The sequence below is a fragment of the Mytilus galloprovincialis genome, chromosome 3 (genome assembly GCF_965363235.1).
Source record: "Mytilus galloprovincialis chromosome 3, xbMytGall1.hap1.1, whole genome shotgun sequence".
Classification (NCBI taxonomy): domain Eukaryota; kingdom Metazoa; phylum Mollusca; class Bivalvia; order Mytilida; family Mytilidae; genus Mytilus; species Mytilus galloprovincialis.
This window is the reverse complement of record NC_134840.1, coordinates 74,891,890-74,911,979: the sequence shown is the minus strand read 5'-3', so window position 1 is coordinate 74,911,979 and position 20,090 is coordinate 74,891,890. Positions and strand designations below refer to the sequence as shown.

The 20,090-nt window shown below is 31.5% G+C and overlaps 1 protein-coding gene across 2 annotated transcripts in view; it reads left to right on the top strand.

The window, feature by feature from the left end:
• The first annotated feature begins 82 nt into the window (after nucleotides 1–82).
• The window catches only part of LOC143068939 (selenoprotein N-like), a 55,022-nt gene continuing 35,014 nt past the window's right edge, over nucleotides 83–20,090 (top strand). The window contains exons 1-7 of one of the 2 annotated variants that reach the window (XR_012976275.1): nucleotides 93–564; nucleotides 3,190–3,309; nucleotides 5,561–5,913; nucleotides 6,565–6,716; nucleotides 7,242–7,486; nucleotides 8,596–8,805; nucleotides 9,593–12,641. Coding sequence is in view for 1 of the 2 variants with exons in the window: in XM_076243336.1 (XP_076099451.1) it covers nucleotides 199–564 (366 nt within the window). In the remaining variant the exon portion in view is untranslated. Of the gene's footprint in view, nucleotides 565–3,189; nucleotides 3,310–5,560; nucleotides 5,914–6,564; nucleotides 6,717–7,241; nucleotides 7,487–8,595; nucleotides 8,806–9,592; nucleotides 12,642–20,090 lie in introns of those variants that run through there. The other variant, XM_076243336.1, reaches the window with a different exon arrangement.

Genomic DNA, 20,090 nt, shown 5'->3' with positions numbered 1-20,090 from the left:
TCTTGAAATGGTAAAAATCAATAGCGTCCCGAAATATAAGCATTTGGATTGTTTCGGTCTTTTTCTTATTAGCCTATAATGATTGACTATTCCGAATAACCAAGGAAGTTTATTGAAGTGTGCAGTTCAAATAGTTTCGTCCAAACAGATTTTGCCTGGTGTACGTGACAGGAAAGTCGGTCTCCTATCTCTAACAGGATGGGAGATCCAAATGAAAAAGAAATTCGCTTGAGAAAAATGGATGCATATGGGACACAGAAAGATAAAGAATCAGAGAAAAATAAGGACCCTTTAACAAAAGAACAACAAAAGAGGCAACGTTCATTTGTTATATACATACCAAAAAAACTGTTTTATTTATCCTTATTCATTGGTTTAATTGCATTAATTGTGACTTATGTTCCAAGAAGATATTTCTTGCCTTTTGATGAAGAAAATCCTTATGCCGCGCTTGGTGAGGAAGGAATAAAATTATTCAGGAAATATGACAGGAATGGAGACGATCAGCTGTCCATCAGTGAATATGAATCTCTCTTCTTTCAGATGCTAGGAAATGGACTCAACGTAAGTATTAAAGATTACATGTTTTATAAATACGGGAGAGAAGGTACATGTTACAAATTATGTTTGTAATCATAATCCACAACTCGATCACAACATTAGTCAATAAATTGTAATAGGAGGGTACGAATGCCCTTTACTGAAGACGTCGAATGGTAATTTTCGGCTACCATAAACGTTGAATTGGTTAAAATTTTACTGTGACTCATCAAAATATCCTTGTCATGATTTGTCAGAGGTCTTAAATAATTATTGTTACCGATATTTTTGGAAAAAATTAAACGTGATTTGCCAAAATCAGTTTACTTTTTTATTGCCTAAAAGAAAGTGTACATTTTATGCTCATGCACCAAAAATAACAGTTAACGCATTTGGCAAGAATTTTTTCTTGTTATTCATCATGAACATGATGAAGGTATACAATCCTCCATTATGACCCTCCAATAGAGAGTAACTAAACAACAACCACAGGCTCCTGATTTGGAACAGGCAAAGTATGCTGACCTCTTGCAATATTAAATAGACTTCTAAATTTGCAGCCTATACTTTTAATCAACATGTGCATGGTAAATAAAAGATTTAAAACGGATTACTAAAAAAACAAAAGGGTTATAGAAAAAGAATATCAGACAATTGTCATAGCAGAAAACACAAGAAATACATTGTACATTTGTATCTTAAATTCAATTTGAAGTAAAAAAAATCAAGTCACTAATATGCAAGCACTTAAAGAAAGTGAAATAATAATATAAAACAACTATATCATGTATATATCTGTATACAATGTACATGTAAATATTTCAGAAGAAAAAAAATGCATTGTTTCTTAAAATTAATTTTTGTAATCATTAAAATGCATGCATGGCATGAAAATACATCTGTGGCAAAAAATTGTAATGATTTGGCACATTTAATACACAGATTAATATTTTTTTTGTTATATGGGAAAATTTGATTCCATGCCATCTGTTGTCTGTAAACTTTATTATCAATAAGTACTGATATACTATATATGCATGTATTATAAATTTAGATGTTTATTTTGTCAATAAATGATATGATTTGATCATATTTTTATCAAAAGATACATGTACATGTATATAAAATTTGCAGTGTTTGTGTATAAATTATAGAAGAATAGAGGATATTGGGTCCATTTGTACCCGTAAGGGATCTAGTCTATACATGTACATCTGAGACTGATTTGTGAATCTGCATGGTCACAACTGTAAACTTACTAACCTTGCACCATAAACATGCAGTTACACACAGAAGATGAGTTCCATTTAATTCATGATTTATTTCCTTAACTGAAACTTGGCATCAAGGCTAGCTGTGACTTTAAAACATAAATTAAATTTTATTAATGATTTAAGCAACAGTTTTTTTTAAATGACCTACATGTAGACTTTACATACATGTATGAGGTTCTTGCAAGGTCAGATGTTTTACTCTATCACTTTACAATGTATATCAACAAGAATTAAACAATTTGTCAATTATAAATGACATACATGTAATATGTTTACTAGTGTAAACAAGTTATTATGTTTATAAAAAAAGGTTTAAGAGATAAATAATACAATTGACAATTCATTAAGCAATATCTAATTTAAAAAAGATAAGGATTAAGCTTCTACATGTACTTACATGAATTATAAGGAGTTATTGACACTAAGCATATATAAACTTCATTGTCAATTAGATAAATAATTTAACATATTGTCCATGTAGATAATTATAACATTATACAATTACTGTCTTTTGATGAGGTAAATATGCGGTTTTATTGACTTTTGAAAAAATTATATTCACTGAGGCCGACGGCCGAAGTGAATATCAGTTATTCAAAAGTCAATTAAACCCCATATTTACTGAAACAAAAGACAGTAATTGTTTTATTCCATATTCCGAGAAAAGAAAATGTATTTAATGACAAACATATACCAAAACAAATTTTACATGAAACATTTTACCATAATGTTGCATGTATAAGCGTGTGACGTTTAGCGCGGTGAATAACACTTTCTCAGGTGAATATGCTTTTTTATTCAAAATCCAATTCATATAGAGAAACTTACTAAAATGATACCAATATGGAATAATATAATATATTCATTGTAGAAAACAAAAGTAATAATAAAGTCGTGGAGGCTAAAACACATCAATATAATCTAACCAGATGTCAACTTATCTCTCAGTACATGACAGCAATATAACTCAAGCTTCCTCGTCTCATAGTCTGTATACAAAAATCCTGTACTTTGCCCTATAATTGAATTTTTAAAATATACATGTACACAATCCAGGGAAAAGTAGGACAATAACATTTGCTTTCTTACAAGTATTTTTAGTAGAAAATAAACAGGATTTGTGAATTTTTTGGCATTTCTTTTGATCTACTATGTATTTGTATCCTATGTTTATATTTAAAATGAAAGGGAGATTTTTGGCCTTAGTTCTGTTCTGATATCTACATTTTTAAGTGCAATACAGTTTTGAGGATGTCATGCAGCCCAAGATATCATTTCGTCTTCATCCACCAGTAAGAAGAAGATAATATATTGTTTATTTCACATATACATGTACATGTATATACAATGTTTTAAATTTTATTTGTTTGTTTAGTTGACAGAATTTGAGTATAATCCAGAACAAGAAATAGAAGAAGATGACCAGTTTGTGACCATGAGAGCTTATTTTACACCGTTAGTAATAGAGACTATGACAAAAGATTTGGAAGAATCGGTAAGAAATTTAAGAGTAAGGTGAAAAACCTGCCGCTCAATTGCAAGTGGCTGTCTGCTTTTCAGTGGATTATAAAAGTTATTCATAAAAATCTTTGCTTCCTGTCTTGTGTTTTTAAAATATTTTATTTTAAATCAACCTGATTCTTTCAAATAAAGAATACTCTGAACAACATTGTAAATTTTAATTTTTCAAGTACATATAAATCAATGTAAATGTACTGGGAAAAAGCTTTTATTTATGGGCTGTTAATGGCTGTATACTCCATGTTTTATCAAATCACAAAAGCATGAATTTTTTAAAACCCTCTAAATGCATTTTCTCATTGATTTATCCTGTGCAATGTATGAACATAATGCAAAAATTAATGAATTAATGATTTTCATTTCCACAAACCCCAAAAAACAATTGAAGTTCATAATTTTAGAGAAAAATATTAAACAACTTCTTTCCTATCTATTTAAATTACAGTTTGTAGTTTAATGGATTTCATGTTCAGCAATTTTTTTTTTTTTTGATTGTTTAAAAAACCTTAACTCTCACTTTTGATCAACTAGTCTATTAAAGTTTGTATTGATCCAATAAATTGTTCAGAAATGGTTGAGTGACACTAAGGTGTATGTCGATAACATATAGATTGTTCATTTGAATCAAATTTCATATTTAAGTATCAATTGTTTAAATTTAAATATTTATAAAACGTGTTACATATATAGATTTTTTATTCAAAATTTGATAGTACATGTATTGTTCAATTTCTAGTGTTAAATGAACAAAGAAAACAAAATTAGGGATACATTAGGATTGAATTTTAATTTATTTACCCATTGGGAAAGTTATTGTTATGATACTGTACACATACATTATGATTTCTTTTTTAAATATCCTTTTATTTTAATATTCTTCACTAAAAAAGAACTAACTTAATATTTTTTTTTTACTAATAGGAAATTTTTTAATTGAGTTCCTTGAAGTTTTTGATCTGTATGGATATAACAATAAAAAATTGATATTGTAGTAGAAACTGTTCTATCCCATTTATTTTGGCGCCATTATAATGTACAGCAAGTCAAAACACATTTGAAACTATTAGAATAAAATAGAGTATACTAGGGGTATTCCAAATAATTATGACATCTTGAAAGGCTATTTTTTTTGCTTTGATGCCATCCTGGGCAGGCTATTTATATTTTTTTTGCTTTGGCTATGTCATGTGCATCAAAGCAAAAAAATAAAATAGCCTTTTAAGATGCCATAATTATTTGGACTAACCAATTGGTGATACCAATCCATAAGGCAAAGAAAAACACATAACAGCATGGAAAAAAGAAATTTGAGGAAAAAACAAAAAAAAGCCCACACACACATCAATACATAAGCAACACAATATCCCATGTGCTCTAGGAGAGTCAGCAGTTTTTGCCTCACACATGTCAGAAAAAAAGACCATACCCTCTTTTTATTGGATTTCATGCTACATGTATTAATTAAAGGAATTCATTGTGACATCACAATCTTCATTGAGCATGCCTGGTCATGATATATAGTACAAATTCATATGAAGTACGAAAACATATGATCTGACCATAATTTTAACTATTTTACTGAGTAATGCACAATAATGGTTGTAGTGCATTGGTAACTTAGATGTCTGGTGATATTTTATGTAAAGGTAATGAAGTCCATCAAGTGTGTTTCATTAGTGTTAATCAGATAACAGTTATCTCCCTTTTTGAAATGAAATTTTCGTTCTTGGTAATCATATATTTTTATTGTGAATCTTTTGGAAATAAATTTCCTGTGTTGATAAGGGGAAATGTGCATATGGTTATCATGCATTACACTTTAATTTCTTTATTCAAAATGAAAAGGACTTCAAAAGGTAATTACTGTAAAAAAAAATTGAAAAAAAAATGTCTTATTACTTCACACACTATGGGTAAATTCTGATTTGATTTCAAGACAATTCTTGGTATCTACTTTCTTTTTACAATCATTTATAATGAAAGGGAGATACAGATTAAAACTAAATGAAAGGTGTTTTTGATTAATTAGTATGTTGTAAATATCTATGTTAGAGTCCACAATTTATTACATGACAATTTGCTTGAATTTGACCACAACTATTGTATTGATGCATTAATTAATTGCATTTAATTTGAATAAACAGAAGTGTATTTTTACCTTGAATTCCTATGTTATTCTGTACATTTTCAGTATTTTGATTATTCTGTATAAATTATATTTTCAGTATTTTGGAAATATCGATTCCCTGTCTGGACTAAAAGAGTGGACCAAACTAAATTATGAATGGATGAACTTTGGTGTTAGACATTTTTCTATGTTCTTCCCAAAGGAGAGAGTCCAACAAGGCCATATATATGATCTTTATACTGAAGAAAGATCATTCATGTCATCCATTGGTGCATCACATTTATCAAGTAATCGTTTTTATCCATCCAAAATAGATGACAAGTTGATTGGATTATATCGTATCCTGTCAATGTTTCATCCAAGACCTTTTTTGATGATCAGATTTCCGCCAAAAGGTGGCGTCGCTCTTGTTCGAGCTCAAAATAATGATTATATTGAAATCGTTTTTAGGTAAGTATAAAAAGATGATAAGGGTCTTTGATGAACATTGAAACGATCTATAATGGTCTATATATTATTTTTAGTATAAAAAGATGTGCCTTCACATACATGCAAAAATAATTATGAACCTGGCAAGGCAGGTTGAAAACTAAGAATATCTTGAAAAGTATAGTACCATACTTTGAACAATTGTTTTGTAAAGGTAGTCTAGATTGAATAGAACAGGGTAAAAGTAGTTTTTTGTTTAAAGTTGCACATCTGTAGATAAATTGGCACTCCCACCACATCTTCCTATATCTATATAAAGTTCTTACTGAAAATAAGACACTTAATAATGCCTTTAAGAAACAAAAACTTTTAAACTTCTAGTATGAAAACTGTAAATTCAGAAATTAATGCGAGGTTTTTATTATAGCGAAAAATGCGACTGAGTTGCAAACGCAATAATTTAAACTCGCATTTTGAAATATTTTTATGAATTTAACAGGTTTTTCCTCAAAATCGTAAAAATTAAAATCGCATTTAAGTCTAAAATGACAAAATCGCAATAATAAATGCACGCAATAATTTCTGAATTTACAGTAGTCATTTAGTATCAATTATTAACATGTGTATATGAAAAAAAATGAAAAAAACAGAAATTTCTTATTTCTATTTTAGGTTCCATGCTGAATTCCAGTTGAACGAGCCACCACATAATCCATTCTGGTTTACACCAGCACAGTTTACAGGAAGTCTTATTGTTTCTAATGATTATACAAGAATACTTAACTTCAACTTATATGTACCATCAGATAAAAAATTAAATGTTGGTAAGTAAGAGGAGATAACTATTATTACAATGTCAAGATTTGTTTTTCTTTGTGAAAAAATGCTAACACTCATAATCTTATTGTCTATGGTCTGTGGCAGTACAGCATATTACAAATGTTTGATTAAACATCAACCAATACACAATTGATTGATTATTGATGTTTAATGCCACCTTTGATAATACATATGAAAAATCGTACAGTTGCAGTACAAAGTCTTGTGCACTACACTTGACCATCACATTTTATTTCCATCTTAGACTTTTAAAAAGACAAAAGTCAGACCTATCTCTATTCTAGAAAGTACATTGTTTTGTATTCCATTCATGCATCTCTGCTTCAATTAATGAGAGCCTTTTTTTGAGGGGGAAAAAGAATATGAAACAGTTCTATATTTTTGTTGAAATACGTAAAGTTATTTATTATTAAATAAAAAGCTGACTTTCTTGTTCCAATTGTTTATTGTCTCATTGATATGTGCTCAACATCTATGCATAACAATTTTTTTTATAAATATTTATATAGATATGGAATGGTTAAATGGACCAAGTGAAAATGAAAATATGGAAGTTGATATTGGTTATATGCCTCTAATGACTGCCAACATTACTGCTAAATCACGATTAAGAAGACATTCACATGATACAGAGGAACCAATAGAAACAGACGACACGTTACAAGATACTGTCAATAACATTATTTGGACTCATGAAATAGGTTTAGATGATGCCCTTCAACAGCTAGAAGTAAAAATGTATCCATTTAAAAAAGTAAGTGTCTCTTTAAATATAAGATACAAGTATAAACCAGTTTGGACAATAAACAACTTGTAGGAAAATAGTTGGGTATCTAAAAAAATTATAATTTACTAGTTTTAATTTACAGTCAGACTAAATTAATAGTTTTAAAAGATCTTTGGTTAGTAGTAATATACCGGTTATTAATGTCATATTTCTGTCTGATCTACATGTAAATGCAATATCTATAAGGGTTCAATTGAAAATATTTTTTATCTGTGAAACTATATGCATTGATATACATTGTACTATGAAAAAAATAAAGGGAGATAACTCTGCTCTTAAACGTGTATTAATAATATTAAAACTTTTTTTCTCATACAAGTAAGTGCTATTCATTGGAAAAATTCATTTGGTGTTGGACAACACTTTTTATACATAAACCGTAGAGTAATTTTTGTTATCACTTGTAACAGAATCATACTTGTGTCTAATTACTGACAGAAAAAAAATATGGGATGTCTAACCCTCCCATAAATTTTTTTCCTGGAATAGCCTAAGCTATTCCTACAAATAGTGCTATAAACTTTTAAGATGAGTAGTAAACTTTTGTTCACATTCCAAAATAATGTACTTCTATTTGCACCACATAAAACATCTATAATACAGAATACACATACATGTAAGGTGATTCATTCAAAAATCACTCAGATAGTGAATATTCACCCTAAATGCTGTTGACTAGTAGTGTTTCACTGTGAAATATTTTTCTATATATTAAAAGCAATATATCATGCTTGTAAATCTGATTTTCTAACTTTTGATTTTAACACTTTACATGTACAGCAGAACCGCTTCCAGGCACTTTGACCTGTTTAACATTAACTCAGTGCTTTATATACTAGTTAATATATCTTTTCTATTTTTGCAGAATAAAAATTCTTGATAGAACATCTAATGTAATACCTTTTTGAGCTTCAGAATCCAAGTCGCCTTAGATTTTCTGAATTTTAGTGTTGAAATGGTTTTTTCAAAATTTCATGAATTTGTAAAACAAGAAGGTTGTTAAGCCATAGTTGGAAGTTAAATAAAAAGTCAAAACTGTATAAATATTCTCTAAAAGTTAATGTTTTTTTTTGCAGATTACATACTACAATTTTACAGAAACTATAAAGAAAGCACAAGAGGAAAATAAATTAATACATTCCATATTATTATGGGGTGCTTTAGATGATCAGAGTTGCTGAGGTTCTGGGCGAACTCTCCGGGAAACGTCCCTGGAAAGTTCGCCCGTGATTTCTCTTCTTGAAGAGAGATTCATCAGTAACTGGAATTTAGTGGTTGATTTGAAGGTAAGTCGTAATGATATTTAAATGGTCTAACAAGGATTCTTTTGAATTTTTTGAAAAGTTGAGACTGAAAGGTATAAATTGAAGCGTTGCAACTAGATAAAATATCTAGTTTCTGATTAAATGGTTTACCATTGTAAATTTCCTTTTTATGCCCTCGCTAGGGGCATTTTGTTTTACATTTGTCTGTCGGTACATACAACTGTATGTCTCTGTTCGCTAACCTTAGTTTTTCTCTAATATGAAAGTTATACACAATTCTTATTGCAACCAAACATAGATCAAGTTTTAATATGGGTGGCCTTTTTCACGTTGTTCTGGAGTAATGTCCCTTTTTATTTAATTAAATAGTCAGAAATTGGCCTAAACAACAGCAGCAAATGAGGTAAACAATATAATAAAAAGATAAAGCGCACAATGATGAACAAAAAATAAAAACAACTGCTACTTGAATTTATTTAGCATACCCTGGTAGAAGTTTTATTTATGGAAGTAGTGCTCATTCTTGGCAGTATCAGTTTCTATATAAATATACATAAGTTCAATATTAAGTAAATATCCACTGTGATCTGTTAAGAATATAACATCTACAAGTGTGTATGACAGGGAAAATATTTAAAAGTGACACCATTAGTGTCTTGCAAGGGTTGTTATAGATATATAGATTCATCCTTCAAAGTGAAAGTAAGCATTTAGGACAATTTGAAAAAAAAAAATCTTAAACACAAAATGCAGATTTTTGTTAAAATATTGGAATATTATCTATTGACACACTTTTCTTTTTTTTCAGGAATTTGAAAAAGATTCCTCTCAACCAGAAATCCAGAAAATAGCTGCACATTTCATGGAGAATTATAAATTCCCAGTCATGATGTATGTAACTTTTCCTAATGGTACAATAGTACATAAAGTCAACGCAAACGATTATATGGACCAAGGTGAGGGTTTTATGCAAAATCCATATGCTGCATTCCTTAAAACTGGCATTGCAAATGCTGAAAAGATGGCATAATTCTATGATCTTTTTAAGGGCTATTCAATTAAAATGTATGTGGGAGGGTAGGAAGGGACTTTCAAAATAACCCTACAACCAAGAAACATTTACGATAATTTTGTATGATGGTAATACATGTAGAAGCATACTGAAAAAAAGAACCATGACTTACATTCAATTATTAAAATTCCCTACTTACCCTCCCACATACATTTTAATGGAATAGCCCTAATGTTAAATCAAAATATTAAAATCTATGCAAAATCAAATGGTATTCAGGTATATATTTTTATACAGTCACATAGTTTTGTAGTTGTTGGTTTTTTTGTGGTTGATTCATATTTGATTCATAAAAATTATTATTATTGTTGAAGTATTTTTTTATTTCTGTGGATTTTGTTGTTCTGAAATAAAATTATATATAAAATTTCTTTTTGAAGGTATTGCCATAGGTACTTTTCTCTGACAATATATTTACCTTTAAACTGTAATATAACCATGTTATATTAAAGAATATAATATAACTGTGTTATTCCTGTTGGAATTGCAACTGTTTTGAAATTTTAAAAAATAATCTTTTATCTAAGTATGGATCGTCTGTCTCATGCGGTTGGAAATATCTCAAACTTTAGATATTAGTCCCCTCTTATAATAAAATGTCTCATGTACAATAATTTACATTAAAAGTTATCTTTTTGAATTGTGTAACATAAGAATAATGTTTATTCCAACCGTGCCCTTTTATCTGACTTTATCATGTGACTGGTGTGATCAGACACATAGAAGCAGATTGTATTTAAACTTCTATATAAAAATTGTTAATCAAGACATTCATAAATTTCTATTTAATAAATTGTAACACACAATTTATATCTCTAGTGACCTTTGAATGTGTTTATCAATACTAAATATTTTCTTTGTTTTATGACTATGATTGAATTGAAAATCAAAAGAAAATATTAATTTTGTTATGTATAATATGTGTTTAAGGGCATACGATAGTTTTGATCCCGTATTTACAGTTTGAAGAAAATTTCCATATAGGCTATTTTGTCCCTGATTAAATCAAATATGTAATAAAAAATATACCTTCATGTGCTACTTTTTGAGTTAAATGAGGTCGAAATTTTGTATATTTGCTCAAAATTCGGATTTGTGGCCGTATTTTCCTTTTCGAAAGAAAGACATAACTTTTTTGTTTTAAAAGATAAACACAAATTGTTTTTTGTTAGATAGTTTGTAATTTCTGTATTTTATAAGTATTTTAAAAATTTATGCATTTTTTATTCAGAAATAACTCATATTTATCAAATGTTCATGAATTGAGAAAAAACGTCATATTTTGTTGTAGATTTATCAAAATAAAAAAAAAATTTGCTGTATTTACAGTCTTATAAAATTTGGTCTACATAATCTCCCTGCAAAATGAAACAAAATTTCGTTTTAAAAAATAGGGGTCCATGCACTCGTTTTCAAATCAAATCAGTTTGAATGATAAAAAATAGTCGAAAAATGCATCTTTTCCCGATATGTCACAGTTTGACGTCGCGAAAATAACATTTTACGTTAGCAACGTCATTACCTCCCCTGTTACTGTATCATATGCCCTTAAGAGAAAAATGATCTCAGATTTTGTTTTTTATATTTCCTTTTTTGAAAGGGGTTCTTTAAGTGGCATTTTAAGTAAGGATATTGTTTCAAGAATATTTTAAAATGCATTCTAACTGTTTGATGGAACTTAGTGAACATTTTTTTAGTTTAACAGTAGATATGTTGGTATTTTTGGAATCATACATCTACTAAGTCAACCATAAATTGTAAACACAGTAGTGTTTGTTGAAGGAAATTGGGATCAAAGTGCACATTAAGCAACATTTTAATAAGAGTGGTAACACCTCTGATCTTTTTGAAGTTCTATTAAAAGTCATTTACCAGAAAAGGGCTTTGGATGCAGACGAATGAAGTGCTATTTTAATTTTTTTTTTATGCAGAATCTGGTTATTAGACATTTTAATGTATATCTTTTAAATGATTTGGTAACTGGTTCAGTTGTTGGTGAATTGATTTTGAGAATAAGTTGTGCTATGGTTAATTTTTATATTTATCCATAACAACTTATACAAATTGTATGCTGTCAAGTCTATCATTCACACATGTATATATATATTTCATATAGTTTAGTAAAGGTTTATTAGAGTGACTTGATTGTTAACCTCACTCTCCACAGAATGCAGTATGAAATTACAAATATACTTTAATTTTACTTTATATAATAAGGAGATGTGAAATGATTGCCATATAGTCAACTATCCACCAGAGTTCAAATGAAGTGGATGTAAGCAATTTTAGGCAACCGTACGACCTTCAATGTTTGCATCATTATTTGCACACTTAACATTGATGACTTATGGGTGATTCTTTTGCAGCAGTTACGTAATATTTCTTACAATTTGAACAGTGTGATTTTTGGAAACACATTGTTTTTGCATTTTAAATTAACTGCAATAGGTGAAGAGAAACATTTATCATCAAGTCATAGAAATATTTTTGCGTTACATTTTTATATTGCCACGGAAACAGAACATATTATCACCATGGTAACAGTGTATGAAGACAATGTCATAAACCATTCTTGGCTGGATATTGTTTGATGTTTTACTAGTTACAATGGTTTTGTTAAAGTGTTTTGTTACCATAGCAATATATATTCCACTAGTGATTTTTTTTATATGAAATATATTATAATTATCAGTATTCATAAGTGGGTGTTTTGAGGTAATGGTAAATTTCTGTGATTGATAAATCTATTTTAATTATTTTGCTATTAAAATTTTATTTTTGTTAAGTACTTATTTGTTTTTATTTACCCATCTGTCAACCATTGATGTATAAAGAAAGGTAACAGTAGTATACTGCTGTTCGAATCGAAAATAAATCGATTGAGAAAAAAACAAATCAGGGTTACACACTAAAACTGAGGGAAACGCATCAAATATAAGAGGAGAACTACGACACAACAGAAACACAACATTAAAATGTAACACACATAGAAACTAACTATAATATAACAATGACCATTTTCCTGACTTGGTACAGGACATTTTAAGAAAAAAATGGTTGGTTGAACCTGGTTTTGTGGCATGCCAAACCTCCCGCTTTATAATGGCAACGCATGTCATTAGACGCATGGTATTATTGTTGATGACTGTCCATTTGTCCCCATGCATCAATCTAAGCATGCTTAAGGTAAAATAATAAAAGTTCAGAACTCCAAGGAAAATCAAAAATGGTATTCACCAACAAATGGTAAAATAAAAAGTTCAAACACACCAAAGGAAAGGGCAACAATAACACATTCTCGACTTGGTACAGGCATCTTCTTATGTGTAAAATAGAGAACTAAACGGGACTTTACATCCAGCCAAACCTCTCACTTGCGTGACAGTTTCATAAAAAAATTCCAATACATTTACAACAATGTGTGAATAAAACGAACAGACATAATAAGTAAAAATGTATTTGTCATCATTGGTGAGTTTTTCTTTATCATACATTTCTGCTTTTTTATATGAATAATAGCCCCCTTTAGATTGTGATGATGATTTTGTAAATTGTCTCTTTCCCAATTATGATTTTTTTCCTTCTGTATATGGATTCATATTATGATTTAGTGATGCACACATACTGGAAGATGCTTTCGCGGTAAACACACAATTGGTTTCGATTTTTTTGAAGTTTTCCCAGATATTTGTTTATCCCTTTGATTTATATCTTCTGAATGGATTTTTGTTAGGTTTTGAACATCAGTAATAAAATAAAATTAACGGTACCAATTTTCTTGCACCAGATGCGCATTTCGACAATACATGTCTCTTCAGTGATGCTCGTGGCCAAAATATTTGAAATCCAAAGCTTATATAAAAGATGAAGAGCTATAATCCAAAAGGTCCAAAAAGTATAGCCAAATCCGTGAAAGGAATCAGAGCTTTGCATGGGGGAGATACATTCCTTTATTTACAATAATTTCTATCATTTTGTAACAGTAAATTTTAATAACACAAAAAATCCGTATTTTCATGCCAGTACCGAAGTACTGGCTACTGGGGTGGTGATACCCTCGGGGACTAATAGTTCACCAGCAGAGGCATCGACCCAGTGGTAGTAATAAAATTAACGGTACCAATTTTCTTGCACCAGATGCGCATTTCGACAATACATGTCTCTTCAGTGATGCTTGTGGCCAAAATATTTGAAATCCAAAGCTTATATAAAAGAGGGACGAAAGATACCAAAGGGACAGTCAAACTCATAAATCTAAAACAAACTGACAACGCCATGGCTAAAAATGAAAAAGACAAACAGAAAAACAATAGCACACATGACACAACATAGAAAACTAAAGAATAAACAACACGAACCCCACCAAAAACTAGGGGTGATCTCAGGTGCTCCGGAAGGGTAAGCAGATCTTGCTCCACATGTGGCACCCGTCGTGTTGCTTATGTGATTACAAATCCGGTAAATAGTCTAATTCGGTAGGTCACATTCTTGAAAGGGAAGGGGATTGTAGTTACGACGTGAGGAACATATCCGATATCATTTGTGAAACGGTTATTCCATAACGGTCAACCAACTCGTGATGGCGTCCGTAAAATTTACGAAGGGATGATTTCAACTTCACCATTTGGAACTCTTGGTTTAATAGCTTCCTTGTGAGCAGTAACCCTCTATCAAGAAAATCATGATAGGAAATGCAAGCACGGGAATATCGTATCAATTGGGAGATATATACCCCGTATGCAGGTGCTGCTGGAATGTTGCTACTTAGAAATGGAAAGTTCACAATTGGAAAGCTGAAATCATCTTTTTTGTCGTAAAGTTTTGTTTCCAACCGACCCTCATTGTCAATTTCTAGATGTAAGTCAAGATATGAAGCCGACTTAACTGTATCTGTAGTACCCTCTATCTCCAATTCGATGGGATAGATGCGTTCCACATACTCACCAAATTTTGAATTGTTTAGTGAAAGAACGTCATCTATATAGCGGAAAGTAGAGTTAAAGGATATTGCTAACTACTTATCTTTCTTCCTAAGAAGTTCCTGCATGAAGTCAGCCTCATAATAATAAAGAAACAAGTCGGCAAGTAGAGGGGCACAGTTTGTTCCCATTGGGATGCCGACAGTCTGTTGAAAAACACGTCCTCCGAACGTTACAAATATGTTGTCAATCAAGAAATCAAGCATCTTGATAATATCGGTTTCAGTGAATTTTTTGTTTGAATCAGAGTGATTCTTTACAAAGTATGATTTATCCCTCCCTAAGACAAGATACTTGTATCTACGTTGGCCATTCTTTTTTATGAAGCAAAGTAATACCAACTCTTTCAATTTGTCTTTTAGTTTGGAATGTGGAATACTTGTGTAAAGAGTAGAAAAGTCAAATGTTTTAATACTGTTACAAGATGAAAGATTGTATGTACTCTAAAAGATCTTTGGAATTTTTAAGTATCCACATCTGATTCACGCCACCTCTAGAATAGGCCGTTTCACAATAACTTTGAAGCCCGTCTTTGATTGCTGATAAAATAGATGTTAATAATTTAGAAAGAGGTTTCGTGGAGCACTTGGAAGACCCATCAATATACCGTTGTTTGTAAGGACACTTATGTAGTTTAGGTATCCAATACAGTGATGGCAGATCCACTTCTTCATCTTTGGTTGAAATACCAAAGGAACAAAGAACAGACCTATGATTATCCAGGATTTCCTCTTTGGTAAGTGTCGTGAGGGTATATGTTGAGTTTCCAAGTGAATTGTCTATACCTAATTCGTTTATCAATCAATTAATGTAGTGACTTTTACAGACAAAAACGATGTTACTTGGGGCTTTGTCTGCGGGGACAACAACATATTTATCATGGAGGTCGGATAAGTGTTTAGCAACATTTGGGTCTTTAAAGATTGACGTAGCATGGGCATTGATGGACCCATTCAGTTTCTTAATTCTGATTTGTATTAACGACCTCACTGCCTTAATCCGTTCGGATAGAGTGTCTACGTCTTCCTTTTCACGTTTAGCCCATTGCCTGGCATAATCCTCGACTGAGTACATCAAAATTTTAAAGTTGTATTTCCAATTGATGGATTTAGGCTCACGATATTTCGGACCTTTCGATAACACATTTCGTAGAGAATGTTATTAACAATGTTAAGGTCACCGGTAATAACGTGGCCAGCAGGATTATATGTGAATTGGGAACTAGCACAAGTGCAATCAGGAGGTTTAGACTTGAAGTCGTCAATATCGAGATTCTGCAAAACGCGTTTGTAATTGAAAATTTTAGTTGCAATAGGTTTGGTATAGGTATAAGAAATTATTGGTACAGACTGGTCTTTGAAATAAGGAGGTATTTTCGATTGAACTAATTTATGATGAAGGATATTGCCTAGGTTGACGCCATCGAGACCTTTGTTGGCAAAGGAAAGATTTAGAAAAGATCTTTTCTCTTTTTCATCTTTTCCAATGCGAACTGGCTTGAAAAGTCTGTGACTTGCAATATCCGAAATTATAGCTTGAAGTTTGTATTGGTTTGAATGAGGGTTTGTAACAGTGGATTCCAAACATAAATTGAACAGAGAATGAAGTTTTGAAAGGGGTAATGAATAAAGTTTCGTGCGAATGTGATGAATACCTAACGGCTTTTGTATGAATGACAGCAAGTCATTAATAGAGACATCATGCAGAGAAGGTGATGTATAATGACGATGACCATGACTGCGTCTACGTCGAGGAGTCGAGTTGAAAATATTCATCACATTCACCGAGTTACACGAAGGACTAGATAGAATACCTATACCATCAATTTTGTCATTGCAGCCATACGGTGTTGCAGTTCCCAATTGTCTAATCCAGTAGTCTTCTTTTTGTCTACGGAGAGTCGTTGAAAGATTAGGATTGTTAGAGCTATGGTATATCTTTTCGATAATGCGAACTGTCATAGAAACGATGGAATGATCGGGCTGATTGAAATGCTGGTATAGAATGTCGTTAGCATTGAGGTTAATGTCTGATCTATGACCGCACATACGTTTGTTTAGCCTTCCTTTCGTTTCACCGACGTATACCAATCCGCAAAGGTTGCACTCTAATCCGTAGACGACATTTATCGATTTACAATTCAGATCATCGTAACTTCTGGTAAAATATGACTTCTTGGTCAAATTGCTAGTGAATTCAGCATCTGTAATTAAAATAGCACAAGTTTTGCATCCTTTGGTCTCACATTTTGAAATGCGACAGTGTTGTACTGTGTCATCAAAAACCAAAATGTCTTTAAGGAGAACTGAACATGGCTGTATATGTGTAATATTTATTGCTATTGTCACTAGGACGATGATCTGAATGAGTCGTGTTTGAGATATTTGTATTATATAAAAGATGAAGAGCTATAATCCAAAAGGTCCAAAAAGTATAGCTTAATCCGTGAGAGGATCAGAGCTTTGCATGAGGGAGATACATTCCTTAATTTATAATAGTTTCTATCATTTTGTAACAGTAAATTTTAATAACACAAAAAATCCGTATTTTCAGGCCAATACCGAAGTACTGGCTACTGGGGTGGTGATACCCTCGGGGACTAATAGTCCACCAGCAGAGGCATCGACCCAGTGGTAGTAATAAAATTAACGGTACCAATTTTCTTGCACCAGATGCGCATTTCGACAATACATGTCTCTTCAGTGATGCTCGTGGCCAAAATATTTGAAATCCAAAGCTTATATAAAAGATGAAGAGCTATAATCCAAAAGGTCCAAAAAGTATAGCCAAATCCGTGAAAGGAATCAGAGCTTTGCATGAGGGAGATACATTCCTTAATTTATAATAGTTTCTATCATTTTGTAACAGTAAATTTTAATAACACAAAAAATCCGTATTTTCAGGCCAATACCGAAGTACTGGCTACTGGGGTGGTGATACCCTCGGGGACTAATAGTCCACCAGCAGAGGCATCGACCCAGTGGTAGTAATAAAATTAACGGTACCAATTTTCTTGCACCAGATGCGCATTTCGACAATACATGTCTCTTCAGTGATGCTCGTGGCCAAAATATTTGAAATCCAAAGCTTATATAAAAGATGAAGAGCTATAATCCAAAAGGTCCAAAAAGTATAGCCAAATCCGTGAAAGGAATCAGAGCTTTGCATGAGGGAGATACATTCCTTAATTTATAATAATTTCTATCATTTTGTAACAGTAAATTTTAATAACACAAAAAATCCGTATTTTCATGCCAGTACCGAAGTACTGGCTACTGGGGTGGTGATACCCTCGGGGACTAATAGTCCACCAGCAGAGGCATCGACCCAGTGGTAGTAATAAAATTAACGGTACCAATTTTCTTGCACCAGATGCGCATTTCGACAATACATGTCTCTTCAGTGATGCTTGTGGCCAAAATATTTGAAATCCAAAGCTTATATAAAAGATGAAGAGCTATAATCCAAAACTATTTTTGCATTAAATTTAGTGTGGACATTTAATTTATCAGAATAAGGACATTATTTTATATTTTTTGGGGTTTTTTTTTCTTGCAGTAGTCTGTCAAATGCTGTCACGTGTGTTTCTTTTTTTAGCCCATATCGCTGTCTCCTATTTTATTTTGTTATAATTGTCTACTGATTTTGAAATAGTCTTTTTATTCTGAAGCAAGATCTGGTAAGTTTTTAAGCTGACAGCATTCAAAAAAATTGTTAGGGTTAAGACAACAGTTATAATCTTTTTGTCTTCAATTAAAGGAAAATCATGAAGTACTCCTTGCATCAACAACATGAAGGCATAGTCTGTAGGCAAAACACCGGATTTCATGTAATGTTGTAAGATTTTGTTAATAATTACAAGAAGTTAATATATTGGTCTTTATTTCTTGGTCTGGGTCTGCATGCATTCCACAGTAGTTTTCCATTTCACCACCTTTCCATTTAATGTTTAATTTTCAAAAACCATGAGCCTATGTCTGTTAATTGTAGATATAACTTTATTAAACATGATGTGCTTCAGTCGAAGATTAATCAATACAATGGGCTAAACGCTACATTAGAGACTTTCATACTTTTACCGAATTGGTCAATGATATGAGGTCGACAATACAAATTAGACTAAAACAACTGAATGGGGGGCGAACGGTTTTGATCCTCAGTGCTCTTCAACTTTGTACTTGTTATGGCTTTCGATCTTTTTTCATCTGAGCGTCACTTGTTAGCTTTGTGTGGACGAAACGCGCGTCTGACGTATTTAAGTTTAAAACTGGTACCTTTTGTTAGCTATTATTCGTGTGTTTCTCTGTCCTATATGTTCCCCCATTTATTTCTATTGTAGTCCTGTCATGTAATGTTGTTATTTTAATGTTATATTTAACAATGTCATAAAAGTGGGAGGTTTGGCATGCCACAAAACCAGGTTCAACCCACCATTTTTTCTTAAAATGTTCTGTACCAAGTTAAGAAAATGGCCATTGTTATATCAATAATGTGGTCATTTTTATAAATTTCCTGTTTACAAAACTTTGAATTTTTCGAAAAACTAAGGATTTTCTTATCCCAGGCATAAACTACCTTAGCCATATTTGGCACAACTTTTTGGAATTTTGGATCCTCAATGCTCTTCAACTTTGTACGTGTTTGGCTTTATAAATATTTTGATATGAGCGTCTCTGATGAATCTTATGTAGACGAAATGCGGGTCTGGCGTACTAAATTATAATCCTGGTACCTTTGATAACTAATTATATTATAGTTCGTTTCTGTGCGTTTTACATTTTAATGTTGTGTTCCTGTTGTGTCGTAGTTCTCTTATATTTGATGCGTTTCCCTCAGATTTAGTTTGTAACCCGGATTTGTTTGTTTTTTCTCAATCGATTTATGAATTTTGAACCGCGGTATACTACTGTTGCCTTTATTTATGCCATATTTATCTTCAAAGACACATGCAGCGCTGAGCACATGTCTCACCTTCATGACAAATATATTGTTATCCACACAGAAAAACCAGACTTATATCGTTTTTGAAAGTAAATCTAATTAACAGTAGATAAACTTTGATACCGGAATTAGGTAGTAACAGTTCACTTGGAAACTCAACATATACGCCCCTGACTATTACCAATGAGTAAATGCTTATAGGTCTGTTCGGTGTACGTTTGGAATTTAATTTCCTCCAAAGTTGAAGAACTTGACTTTCCTTCAATGTACTGAAAACCGCAATAACGTAAGTGTCTTTACGTTTTTATGAATTT